Source organism: Pygocentrus nattereri, chromosome 7 (assembly GCF_015220715.1).
Source record: "Pygocentrus nattereri isolate fPygNat1 chromosome 7, fPygNat1.pri, whole genome shotgun sequence".
NCBI classification, from domain to species: domain Eukaryota; kingdom Metazoa; phylum Chordata; class Actinopteri; order Characiformes; family Serrasalmidae; genus Pygocentrus; species Pygocentrus nattereri.
Window position 1 is genome coordinate 24,407,772 of NC_051217.1, and position 14,282 is coordinate 24,422,053.

The following is a 14,282-nucleotide window of genomic DNA, read 5'->3' on the forward strand; positions in this document are numbered from 1 at the left end:
GATTAAGCTCAGTGATAACAGTTAGGAAAATGTGAACCTTCACCTCCTTTCACGTGTCTCCAGGGGCCCAGGGGCACATGGCCGGCTTCTTTATGTCAATCTGAGGGACGTTAGAACAACCCCCCCCCTCCGAGAGGCCCCGAAGGCCCCAAGTGGCTCTGAGGAAGCGTGTGGAGGCTCTAATCCCTCTGCCCCCCGAGCGCCTGACACAGTTGGCCTCGGTCCAGCGGCCCAGAGCGTGGAGGGGTGGAGCGAGGGATTAGTGCGGGGTGTAGAGGATGAGTTCGGGCTTTATTGTCCTGGCTCCCCTGCTGGAGTCCCACTGGACTCCACAGTTGGGAAAATGAGGGGCTTGAGCTCCTGGGCACTCCAAACAGGCCTTAAACCGAAGACACGTGATTTCAGACTCTGTATCAGCAGATAAGGGTTTATAACGGTCACTCACACTGGACTGTGTACATCTGACTGATATTTCAAACAGATATTTGATGATTTGCTTACTGAACTCCAGAAAAGCAGAGTGCTGAGTTGACACTGGGTTTCTAGTAGACAATTGAAACATGGCACTTTTAAAGGGAAATTCCACCATTATTCCAAATTCCTCCACGATTCAGTGGGTATGATGTACACCGAGTGGTTCAATGTGAAATGGTTGATTGTAGGGCTGAGCGATTCATCGTTTTCATGTCGAATAATGCAATTTTCAAATCTCAAGGGCTCCAGTTTTTTTTTAAATTAGCCAACATTATCAAAAACTTCATCAAAAAAATTTTAAGAAGGAACCTAATAACACAGAGTTGTGTACTGCCTGTAGACATTTGATGCACTTTGTTTACATTTTAGCTGTTTAACCATGCAGGTATTTTTTCAGATCCTGTTTATGGAGCAGCATTTCAGAAAAATTTGATGTTCGAGTTTTGCAAGGAAGTTCCTTTGCATTAAATCTCCCCTCTGTTCTCTCTCTTTGTGCAGCTGCTGCTGGAACATCTGGAGTGCTTGGTGTCCCGTCATGAGCGTTCTCTGAGGATGACGGTGGTGAAACGTCAGGCCCAGTCTCCAGCCGGGGTGTCCAGTGAGGTGGAGGTCCTGAAGGCCCTCAAGTCTCTGTTTGAGCACCACAAAGCCCTGGATGAGAAGGTAGAGCAGAAGAAGAGCTCAGGAGATGTTTTATCTCAGACCTTTTAGCATCGCCAGCACTGAGCTCTCTATGACACATTTTAGGGCCACTGTTATTTGAGAATAAAGCTGTACTATTTTGAGGAAAAAAGTCGTAGAATTACGACATTAAAGTGGCATTAATTCCAGGAAGTGTGTGTGTGTGTGTGTGTGGGGGGGGGGGGGGTTCCACTGTGAGTCTGTGTGTGGGAAACACTGAGTAGCAGTGTTTTTTATTATTATTAAAGCAGTACAGCCCGAGAGGGAGTTATCATGAAATAACATCATGCTGTGATTTGGTCTCTGTAGATCATCACAGCCGTGATGTTATTGGTGATAACTCACTCCTCGAGTGTTCTACTGCTTTAATACAACAGTTAAATAAATACAGTAAGAAATTAATAAACTGGGCCGTGAACGGGCCAATGAATGTTTTAATGTTCAGTTCCTTCCTCCAAATTATAGTTCCTTAACGACCAGCTTGTTGCTATGTCTGAGTAACAGGCTCCGCCCACTCGCTGCACAGCAGGCAGTTCATTCTCCAGCTCCTTACACTAAATTCCCAAACTGTCGTCACCACTGAGCAGCTTTTCGGTCGGCAGCTGAGACAGAAAAACAGCTAAACAACCTGGAATCAGCCAGAAATGAACCCAATACAAACGTGTGGTCTGATCTTCAGAGTCTGACCAAATCAGACTGAGCCATGAAACTGACCCAATATCAGGTTCAGCTCAGATTGGTCAATTTTCAGATTTTCAATCTTCTTACAGCCTATTTAGTTTGGTGAATGGTATTGGGTTAATTTCTGGCTGATTCCAGGTTGTTTAGCTGTTCTTCTGTCACAGCTGCCAACTGAAAAGCTGCTCAGTGGTGATGACAGTTTGGGAATTTAGTGTCGTCTCGTCTTCAGAGTTGGACCAAATCGGCTGTCGGTCAAAAGTGACCTTAAGTGTCAGTTTTCTGTTTGTGGCAAAATAAGAAGTAAAAATGTTCAAATGGCTTGAGCGTCTCTTACAGCTATCAAAGTAGTTGCTTAGCAACTGCATCTCAGTGAAGTGATGGTGTTTGTGAGAAACCTGTGATGTTATGGTGAAATAACAGCACAGTTAGACACCTCTCAACCAATCAGCTCGCGTGGCTGGAACTCACTGATGTACAAACCCATTTCCAAAAAAGTTGGGATGCTGTGCAAAATGTAAATACAGACAAATTGCAATGCTGTGCAGATCACATGATTTTGTAGTGGAAATCGCTTCATGGGCGCAGAAACACTTCTGAAAACCAGTGTCTGTGAACACAGTTCATCACTGCGTCCACAAATGCTGTTAAAACTAAAACACAACGAAGAAACCAAATATAAACAGGATCCAGAAATGCTGCCACCTTCTCTGGGCCTGAGCTCTTTTAAAATGGACTGAGGGGAATTGGAAAAGTGTCCTGTTGTCCAACGAATCAACATCTGAAATTCTTTTAGGAAATCATGGACACTGTCCTCCGGGCTGAAGACCACTCAGCTTGTTATCAGTGCACAGTTCTAAAGCCAGTATTCATGATGGTTCAGGGGGGCATTAGTGCACATGGTGTGGGTGACGTCCTCATCTATGAAGGCACCATAAATGCTGAATGATATATACAGGTTTTAGCAACATCTGCTGACATCCAGATGACGTCTTTTTCAGGGAAGGCCTTGATTATTTCAGCAAGACAATGTAAAACCACATTCTGCATGTATTACAACAGCATTGTTCCATTTTAAGAGTCCGGGCACTGAACTGGCCTCCCTGCATCCAGACCGGTCACCACTGAGAACAATTGGCGCATTATGAAGTGAAAAATAATAAATGAGACCCTGAAACTGACGAGCAGCTGAAATCCTGTAACAAACCAGACCAGGAAAACATTTCACTTACGGAACTACAGCAGCGTCCCCTCGGTTCCCAAACACTTACAGAGTGCTGTTAAAGGAAGAGGTGATGAAACACAGCGGTAAACAGGCCCCCGTCCCAACTTTTTTGGAACATGTTGCTGGCATCGAATTCAAAATGGGCAAATATTTAAAAAAATAAATAAATAAAATTTCTCAGTTCCAACATTTGATTTGTTGCCTTTGTAGCTTTTCCTTTAAAAACATGGTTTACATGATTTGCAAATCATTGCATTCCATTTTATTTACATTCTGGACAGCGTCCCAACTTTCTTTGGAAATGGGGTTGTATAATGCTGTTTACCTGCTGCTATGTTTATTCTTTATGAATGTAGTAATGCTCTGTTGTTTCCAGGTGAGGGAGCGGTTGCGTGTTGCTCTGGAGAGGTGCAGCGCTCTGGAGGAGCAGCTAACGGCTTCTCATAAAGAGGTGAAGAGGTTCTCTCACTCAGACACAGTTCTGTTCACACTCGTCTGCGGAGCATTAATTTTTTGCATGTAATCTTTGATATTCGTGTCACTTCAACTCCGCAATAGGCTAAACGGGCAGAGCTGAATGTGCAGGACGGACCGTTTCAACACCTCTCTGGCCTTCTTCTGCCTGCATTAGTTCTCCCTCTGTAGGCTCCTTAGAAATCCATGAGGTTTTTCTCAAGTTTACAGGAAAATATAAGATGCAAAAAGCTGTTTTTTTTTTTAGAATACAGAGGAATTTATTATGGATTTTTTAAAGATTACTGAGCAATTTGGGTGCAAAAATGTGTTTTTAGATTACATAAATATTTGTCTGCATTTTTTCAAGATTATACTTTAAAAAGATGCTTATTCAAGGCTTTTTAGTAAGACTTTAGTAAAGATAATGGTTCTATATAGAACCTTGCGCACTCCAAGAACCTTTGCATGATTAAAGTGTTTTTCAAATTGATAGGGCATGTGCTGTAGATGGTTCTATATAGAACTTTTGAAAAGGTGTCTACAGAGCACCCAGAAAGGGTTTTTTTTATTGTTACGATGCATAACTTGGAACAATAAAAGAACCCTTTTGTTTGCTATATAGAACCTATTCAGCACGTTCTCCATCAGTCAGACAAACCATTTCATAATGCAGAGAACCATTTAGTCCTGCAGAGGAGTCTTTGAGAATCATTTCCTCTAGTAAAGAACCTTTGAAGCACCATATTTAAGTGTGTATATATATGAATGAAAAGTGCAAAAATGTTTTCTGCAGATTTTCTTATTCTTTTTCTTTCTCGCTCTCGCTGTCTCTCTCTTTTTCCGATTTCTCCCTCTCTCTCTTATTTCTCTCTTTTTCCTTTCCCATTTTTCTCTCTCTCTCTCTCTCTCTCTCTCTCTCTCTCTCTCTCTCTCTCGCTCTCTCGCTCTCGCTCTCTATTTTTTTCTGTTTTTCTCTCTCACTTTCTTTTTCTTTTCCCATTTCTCTCTCTTGCTTTTTCTTTTCCCATTTTTATCTCTCTCTTTCTTTCTCGCTCTCTTTTTCTTTACCAATTTCTCTCTCTCCCTTTTTTTCTTTTCCCATTTTTTTTCTTTCTCTCTCTCTCTCTCTCTCTCTCTCTCTCTCTCTCTCTCTCTCTCTCACTCTCTCTCACTGAGTGATAGGATTAGGATTGACAGTAGACTGAGCTCTCAGAATGACCCAGATTTCATCTTTTGTGTTTTACATGTGGATGTAAACCAGTGTACTTGCACACGCGCGCACACACACACACACACACACACACACACACACACACACACACACACACACACACACACACGCGCACACACACATGCGCACACACAGACTCCAGTTATGAATTCAGCGTTCCAGACACAGAATATACTGCTCTACGTCCACTTTGTCCACTACACATTCAGTTTAGTGAACTTTTCCTCTGTCCAGCTCTATTAATCAACCACAGATGTTTAAATTAGGGCCAACAATTGATTGTCAAAGTCACCTGTGGTCTTTGATGTAGCCCTGTGTTTCCAGCATATGCAGAGTTTGGCTGCTTCTGGTTAAATTGATTTTTTTTTCGTGTACCAAGACGCACCACTGCTCTGTCTGCCGCATAGTGTTCATGCAGTTTACTTCTTGTTCTTATACTGCACGTTATTTTTATTGTTTTTAGTGTATTTTTAGATTTTTTATTCTTTTATTATCTTTACTTTCTTTTTATGCATCTGCATATCTGTCTGTCTCTGTCTGTCTATCTGTTTGGCTATCTGGCTTTCTGTCTATCTATCTGTCTGTGTGTCTGTCTATCTGTCTATGTATCTGTCTGTCTGTCTGTCTGTGTGTCTATCTACTTACTTACTCTTAGAAAATCAACACAGCATAATTTGACTGGGGGTGTTGAAACTTTTGCATGCAGCTGTATCTGTGCCCTGTGTTTCCAGATTGCGGTGCTTCGAGATCAGAACAATCAGAAGAAAGTGCTGATCGACGGCCAGACGGAAATCAACCACAACTCTGAGAGTGTGCCGAGCACCAATGGCAAGGTAACCTAAACACATAAGGCCTGCCGGGCCACTTCTCAGTTCTCACAACCCAGAGCAGTAATTCCACCTTCATAATTGGGAACGTGGCTTACGGTGATAGTTTGGCAGAAACTCTAGTCGACACACCTCAAAGTGTGTGGAGGTGTAACCTCCAGCAGACTTGGAGCCGGATTCACTAAAGCTTTCCTAAGAAAAAGCTTGTAAAGGTTCTTAAGACAAACACCGAGAGGTTCATAAGAATGTTCTTAAATGCAGTTTTCGAAAAAAATAAAGTTCTCATTTATTCTCTTAGGATTATTAATTATTTTCTTAAGGAAATCTTCATTGTTTTCTTATGTTGGCATCATTTCACCATGTACCATAAAAAAGATACATTTTGAATTTATCTGGATTGGTGGATAGATAGGTATATAGATAGGTAAGTGGGTAGGTAGATGGGTAGACAGGTAGGTAGGCAGGCAGGCAGAAACTGTGACACACACCATCAAATTCTTTCATTAAAAAAAATTCAGTTTTCTGTGATATGGGCCCTTTAAGCTGCAGGCCTAGCTACTATTAGCCAGTCTAGCGTAATCACAAGTTCACTTCCTGTCTGCACGGTGTTAGTTCATTCATTCACGTTTTGAAAGCCTTGTTTTGGGTGAAATGGGGCGACTGGACTCTGATTCTGCAGCACAAATATGAGTCATATGATGATGTAAAGGGCCTCTCTGAGATTAGATTAGGCTGAATGTTGGGGGGGTTAAGTCTGGCTCCCAGCTGTAGGAGCTACTCTTTAGTGTAATTAGATTTGAACTTTTTAGACAGGCTGAACTTGAGTGACCTCTCCGCGTGCCTGGTGACCAAAGCATCCTTGGCTCAGGTTTTAGCTTAATCTAAGAACCAAGAGAATGCAGAGTAGCTCTGTCGAAAAACAAGGGGCATCTTGTGCTTAAAGTGGTATTCCAACATTTCTTTTAGAATTTCTTCATAATTAAGTATTAAAGATGTCAAGAAAGTCGTTCAGAGTGGTTTTGTGTGAAATGAGACATATGAGTCAGAATGGTGTGATTGGAATTAAACTTCTTTACATTCACTTACATTAAATAACAAGGGGAACATCCTTTTTAAAATGTAAAATTTTTTTTAAAATGTAAAAATTTCCACATAATTAAATTAGATGTAAACAGAGTCGTTTAGACTGGTTTGGTGTGAAATGCTCTGTTCTAGAGAAACTTACCGAGTCAGAACTGTTCACAGTGGTGGTGATAGGAACCAGACGTCCCCGTCTAAAAGCTGTGATGTGACAATAAACATGATTTGATTTTGAGAAGATTTTGAGCTCCAGTCGTGGTGGAGGGGTACATGCAGGGTGTTTTGAGGCTAAATAGCCCCAAAAGAAATATTATTCCAGATTTTCCACTATTTTCCATCATCAACATTCCATATAAACTCAGAGGACTTGTGCAGGTTCTCTGGTGGTTCTGGATGGTAAATAAAATGTCTATATCTGTGTTGTAGTCATGGCGACGCCTGGTTCCTATCACCACCACTGTAAAGACATCTCACACCAAACCACTCAGAATCGCTTGATTTGAGCTGGTTTCGTGACGTAAAGTGTTTCCTCCGGTTCTGTTTTGCTGCAGAGGTCATCGGACGGGTCTCTGGGTCCGGAGGAGGAAGGAGGGAAGGTGGCCGAGCTTCAGGACGCGATGGACCGGCAGAGTAAAGAGCTCCTGCAGATGAAGGAGCGTGTGGTCTCCTTAAGCAACAAAGTCAGCGAGCTGGAGGAGGACCTAGACACGGCCCGCAAAGACCTCATCAAATCGGAGGACATGAACACGCGACTGCAGAGGGACCTGCGAGAGGTAAGCACTGAAGAATTCCTCCATGGTGGTGTAATTAGCAAGCAGTGGCTGTGTTTACATACAGAAAGTTTTTACCAATCTGATTAAGTTCATTCTGATTACAGATTAAAACTGGGGTGTTTGTTCACACTGTACTCAACAATCTGATGAAAATCTCAGTTCACAGTTGCTACAAGTAATCAGATCCAAAATTGCACACGTGTAGAGAACCGCTTAGTGTAGACGTTACCATGACAGCGAACATCACGTGAGTCCAGTCAGAGTGAGATGAGCAGCAGTGAGCAGTGCTTGTGTTTTTAACTGCTTTAAAATGATGTCACTCAGGAAAACGTCTTTCACATGTCATCAGAGCATGAACTTTGTCTCCTCTGCAGACCAGTTTCTGCTCAGCCGTGTTGAACTGTATAAACTTGCAACACGCATGCAGAATGTCATCAGATACAGGCATTACACAGATATTATTCTTCTATTTAACGGATTATTTACAGGATTACCCACCTCGTTCAGTCGACTAATGTATTCCGATTGAGGTGTTTACATGGACATATTTTATTCCGATAGAGCTCATAGTCAGAATATTAAGAGATTATCAGGGTCAATGTAAACATGGCTAGTGTTGTAGATTGTCTAAGAAGTGATGGTTGACAAAAAGCCAGTTAATAATGCAGCTGTAAACAACTCTTGATTGCTTTTAATAATGTAATTGTGTTTATATAGTAATTCCGGGTAGTTGCTGTGGCTAGTCAAAAATAAGGATATTTACAGATGTATGCAAAAGTTTGTGTGCGCTTGGTCAAATTCCATGTTTTTGTTGATTTAAGTGTTAATAAGTGAACACATTCTCTACACAGACACACTTCTGCACATTTTATTGCACAATCACAGTTTATTCACCGAATTTAACATATTGGGAAAACGTAAAGCATAGAAAATGGGATGTGCAAAAGTTACAGCGCGTTAATATTTTGATTTTATTTTTTTCCGGTTTGTTAAATTCAGCAAATAAATACAAACTGTGCACTAATATATGCAGACATGCCATATTTAAGTGTTCCCTGTGAATTATGTTAACTTTTTCATATTAGAAAAAATAAAACGTCATTTTAACTTTTTCATACAACTGTATTGAGATTCTTACAGAAATTACTCTTGGGTGAATTGTATCTGTAAGCCAGGTTAAAACTCTAAAGATGGATCATTGATTAACTTTCCATGCCATGATATGTATAAATCAGATTTTTATGAGATTGTGAACATTATTTATCCAAATTTAAGAAACAGTCCAGTGTGAGCTGCTGTGAGTTGAGTTTTATATGCTGATGTTGTGTTTCAGTCCATCGCTCAGAAGGAGGACATGGAGGAGAGGATCACCACACTAGAGAAACGCTACCTGGCTGCTCAGAGAGAGGCCACGTCTGTTCACGACCTCAACGACAAACTGGAGAATGAAGTCGCAAACAAGGAGTCTCTCTTCCGCCAGGTTAGAATCCCCTCACTGTGCTCTTCAGTGCTTTCTGTGAACCAGCGTCTGAAATCAGGCGATGATGTTTATAGCTCTGTTTTTATTAAATACAGATTCATTTTAGTATAATGTAAAGAGAGAACTTCCGTTAGATCATGTGTTTATTCTGAAGAGCAGTGCAATCCACACCTCTCTTACCCCTAATTTAGGCTACGTTCACACCACAGATAAAAGAGGCCCAAATCTGATTTTCTCACCAAATCTGATTTGTTTGTTTGGCTGTTCAGATTATCGTTTAAATCTGATCTGTGTGCGACAGTCTGAACAGATCAGCTCCTAAACTGACCCACATGCACGAAAGAACAGAGTGGCATGTGACTCATCCAGAGGTAAACAATCATGACTGCCAACAAACGCCAGTCACTCCCAGAGGATCAGCTTCATCTTCACCAGCATCACAGGAGCCATCATGAAGCTTCACTGACTGACAGCTGGGCTCATCACTCCGAATGTGGTGTAAAAAGGGCACGGTCACTTCTTTGGTTCGCGTCCTCAGATTCTTTAAACTTGCTTTTAGACTTTTAACTGTTCTTTGACGTTTCAGCCTCGTTCTCCTGCGGCAGGGTTCAGACATTTCTTTCAAAATCTCTTGGAACATGGAGGGTTTTGGACGAGTCTCTTCTAATTTTTTTGGTACAGAAACATCAGCCTAAATTTTTGAGTCTTAGCAGCGCAAAATTATGACACATGTCGAGTTGGACTGACGTAAAACTCATGAATAAAACGCATGAATTCCGATCTGACTGGTCAGACTGAGTCGCATTGCTGCAGATTGGATATGGATCAGATTTCAGTGCCACGTAGGAAAGCGTCTCAAATCAGAATTGAAAATGTCAGATTCAGTGTGTTTATCAGTTCACACTGACACACAGACACACATCTGAGTCACATATGAGGAAAAGATTGGATTTGGGCCACTGAAAGCAGGCCCAAAGCAAGTAGAAGTGGCCCAAATTACCTTTTGCCTGCTGTGTAGACGTAGCTCTAGTCACTCAGCCAGGACGTGTTTGGTGTCTGAAGTTTGCTTCCTTTCATTTTGGCAGTGAAGCTATAAAGCTAATGTAGATAACTCATCAATTAGTGTGGTGCTAACTGCCCTGGAGTTGTTAAAGGGCCCGTATCCTACTCTTTTCTTGTATTTGATCTCTTCTCTTGCCGTCTAGGTATCATTTGTGCAGTTGTGCTTTCTGAAAATAGCCATCATTAATTTTTACATGACAATTTTCCACCCTCACTTACTAATTATGAATTAAACAGGCTGCTTTGTTACTGTACCTTTAGAACTGATATATGGTAATGACCTCTGTTTTCATTGGCTGCCCAATATGCTTGATTCATGAAGCAATCCAGGTTGAAGCATTCCTTATAACTCTAGTGTGAGTGGGTGGGGCTGAAGTGATGTAGGCTGTGTAGACATATATCATATGCTAATGACTTCACAGAAACAGCAAAACCAAAACAGGCTGTTTGTGCCGGTCTATTATTAAGTAAGTAATATTGTGCTATAATGTGAACTGGCCACTATTTATTCATAATACGCAAAGCCGTGTCTGTATTTAGAATTTAGAACCAGTTGCCAACTGTGTTTTGCACACGTAAAATGTGCAATGTGCAAATGTAACCCATCTTTGCAGTGAAACACCCACATACATGCACACTAGGGGGAGGTGAGCACACTTGCCCGGAGTGGTGGGAAGCCCTATACATGGCGCCCGGGGAGCAGTTGGGGGTTAGGTGTCTTGCTCAAGGGCACTTCAGTCATGGACTGTCAGCTGATCCAATCGGTCACAGGGCTGGTTCCCTAACCTCCAGCCCACGACTGCCCCTAAAGGAACATGGATTGAGGATAGCGCTACAGCAGAAGCAGAACACACCTCCAATGATTTGTAAACCCATGCCCAATAAAACCCCATAGCCCCAGTGTTGGGGCTACACAACCCTCTAAATGGAGATTTTTCTGAGACTCAAAGAGAGCGATATGAGGGGAAAAAAAAGAAAAACCGGCAAATCGGAGAACAAGAGACCAAAGAAACCAATGACACCCATAAATGTGGGACTTTTCTATGTTAAAAAATGATGGTAACCACTGTTTTAACTTACTTTAATATTGTTTCGATGTATTATGGTCCTTTTCTTCATAACAAGCATAACAAACTGCAAGTAGTATAGTTAAATTTCCCAAACGGAAAAATCCAAATAAGAAGCTGGTGAATATCTGACTTCAGCTTCATGTCACTGAAGAATTAGGGGTGGGTGATAATAAATAATTGCCCCCCCTCTTTGAAGGCTTATGAGTCCCTGAATGTAACTAAAGCCCAGCAGTGAGGAGCTGAGCTTTATAAGGTGTAAATATTTAAAAATAAGAATCAAGAGATTGTTTGATTTAGGCCTGCAGTTAGCACTGTGCTAATCAGTGGGGTATTAGCTTTTATTACTTGTTAGCTACATTAGCTTTGTAGCTCCAGTGCTAAAACTAAAGAAGCAAACTGGCATCTTGGCTGATCGAATACATTTGGATTCGATCAGCCAGGGAGGAATTGTGTAATTACTTACTTAATCATTTACTTATTTATTTATTTATTTATTTATTTATTTAGAGCCTCTCTGCTCCTCTCCTCTTCCTTGGTATGTGCGCTGTTGTTCTGGGTAACCGGAAGACCCCACAGTGTCCTGGCAGTGCCCACACACTCCTCACTGCTTTCACTGTTCACTTCACACACCACTCAGCACAGCAGGACCCTCAACACACCCACATTACTGTAGAGAAATGCTCACACAAATACAGGCGTTCTGGTTTTTCTCCACACCTTCTACACTACGCTGGCCAAAAGTATGTGGACACCTGACCGTCATCACTGTAAGAGCTTGTTGGACATCCCGCTCCAAAGCCATGGGAATTAATATGGATATTAATATTAATTTGCAGCTATAACAGCTTCCACTCTTCTGGGAAGCTTTCTACAAGATTTTGGAGGGTGTCTGTAGGAATTTGTGTCCATTCCATAAAAAGAGCATGTGTGAGGTCCAACCACTGATGTTTGTTGGACAAGAGGGCTGACAAGTGGGGTTGAGGTCAGGGCTGTGTGCAGGCCCCTAGAGTTCCTCCACACTAAACTGGTCTTTATGTCTTTATGGATCTGCTTTGTGCTCAGGGGCTCAGTCATGCTGGAACAGGAAAGGCTCTTCTCCAAAGTGCTGACACAAAGCTGAAAGCAGATAATGTGTAAAATGTCTTGTAGCTGTGTGCTGTAGCTTTTACACCAACCTTGACTGGAACTGAGAGTCCAAACCCTAAAAATCAGCCTAGCCCATCATCCCTCCTCCACCAAACTTTACTGCTAAGGGACCATCTAAACTGTACAATGAAGTCACATCAAATCTCCTGTAGTGAAGAGAGTGGCTTCATTTAAGCAGACTACGAATGTGTGTTTAAGGAGCTACTCTCTTTATTGCATTTTATATGATTTTTATATGATTTTTTTCACCAAACTGTGCTGGACAACCAGCCCACACTCCTGGTTTAAATGGTCCCGTAATGGTTAAAGCAGGGGTTGGCAACACGTGGCTCTTTTCTGCCTTGTTGAGGCTCCACAGGTGAATTAGGTTTGTAGGTAATAAAATAATCCTCCTTTACAGTAAAATAAAGCTCTGCTGATCGTTCAACACAGTTTAACAGTAAATGGTCTTACACGCTGGAGTTAATGTAGAACTGCTGATTCACCCTTTAACCCTGAAGATCAGCTCAGACTGATGGTCACCACAACAACACAGACAACAGTCTTGCCCAGCTAGTAGCTGCGAAACGGCAAAGAGAGAGATTTAAGACGAACATCGATAATTTGGAATATTATAATTTATAATCACTCTAGCTGGTTTCCTGATACGATTAATCTGTCAAAAACAGTCAGCTTCTCATTCTCCAGCTTCTTGTTCAAAATTTCCCATTCCAACTTAAATGGTTCAGCAGTTATATACTGGTGCCATTTAAGGTGGAATGAGAAAATTAAAATGAGAAGCAGGTGAATGAGAAACGACTTCAACCTCGTAAAAGTCAAACGTTGAGACATTTTACAGGAATCTGTTCTACTCTGGAGATGTGAGAAAAGCAGCTATAGCTGAGCTTAAAGCAGAGCAAAGTAAGTCTGCATTTTTGTTTATTAGATATTTTTAGCCTATACTAGGACATCAGCACATACAGAGACATGTTTACAGCCAAGATTTTAACATGAACGTTACATGTTGTGACTCTCAAGGTGGTTTTATTTTTGTTGAGACAAGGAAATGACAATTGGGTTGTGACCCCTGGATTAAAGCGTTGTTCATCTGTGGTTCTGAAATGTGTTCAGTGGAATCTAACACCACACATTTGGAAATGTATTTTATTGAACTTTGCTCACTGTCATACAGGAGTGAGAAAACATTGGCCTGATATTTTTCATGTTCATTTCTAAAGAACTTGAGAATGTCAAATATCCAATGAATGTCCAATATAAAGCCTGCTTTACTGCACACTCATATATTAAGTTTACTGCTGTTTTCAGACAGAAGGAATTGCTGATATTAAAGCCGATACAGTATTGCTGTAGTTTAGGAGGTGGTATGTTCTCCCTGTCAGATGTTATCTGCAACTGTTTCATAGCCGTGATGTTATTCACCATAACTTACTCCCCCTCGTGTTCTGTGGTAAAGTCTTGAAAGCAGCCCATTACACAAATATCAGTACGCTGAATACATTCTTTTCTTTTAATCGTTTAAACATTTCCATTTTTTATCAATTTCCAGAATTATGGTTTTAAAGTGGCATATTTGTCATTGACCCTCATTTTTGCATTATCGTTCATATTCTTGTTCCTGCATTTCTCGTGTAATATCTCTGTGTTTATGTCCCTCGGGCTGAGCTACTGTAGCTTCTTTGTGTTTTTTCATCCTAGCTGGCTGTTTTAAGATCAGGGCAGATGATACAGATAGATGTGCCTTATTATTTTATTATTATTTTTTTTATTTTATTTTTCATAAAATGCTCCTCAACCCAGTATTCAAAGTTCAAAGACTCTGCATTCAACAGTAGCTGTTTCGGGACACAATCTGGCGCTGTGAACAAGTCTAGCCATTCACTCACAACACAAACCAGCAGGACAGTTAGTAGAGTTAGCTGGCGTTAGCTATCTTTATATATTCTCAGATTTATTGTATAGAATATTATTTAGCTATTATTTAATGGAGCACTGTACGATTCTGGAGAAGGACTGTTGACATTGGAACTCAACAGTCAAACAAACACACCCCTGCCTTGAGTGCTTCTTCATAAACTCCACCCCCCCAAATTGTGGGTGCG

At 41.2% G+C, this 14,282-nt stretch overlaps 1 protein-coding gene across 20 annotated transcripts in view; it reads left to right on the top strand.

The window, feature by feature from the left end:
* The window catches only part of ppfia1 (PTPRF interacting protein alpha 1), a 115,636-nt gene that overhangs the window by 45,386 nt on the left and 55,968 nt on the right, over nucleotides 1–14,282 (top strand). For all 20 annotated transcript variants that reach the window (XM_017719530.2, XM_037539834.1, XM_037539838.1 and 17 more), the window contains 5 exons: nucleotides 973–1,137; nucleotides 3,435–3,509; nucleotides 5,477–5,578; nucleotides 7,204–7,425; nucleotides 8,759–8,905. In XM_017719530.2, the coding sequence (XP_017575019.1) occupies nucleotides 973–1,137; nucleotides 3,435–3,509; nucleotides 5,477–5,578; nucleotides 7,204–7,425; nucleotides 8,759–8,905 (711 nt within the window). The remainder of the gene's footprint in view (nucleotides 1–972; nucleotides 1,138–3,434; nucleotides 3,510–5,476; nucleotides 5,579–7,203; nucleotides 7,426–8,758; nucleotides 8,906–14,282) is intronic.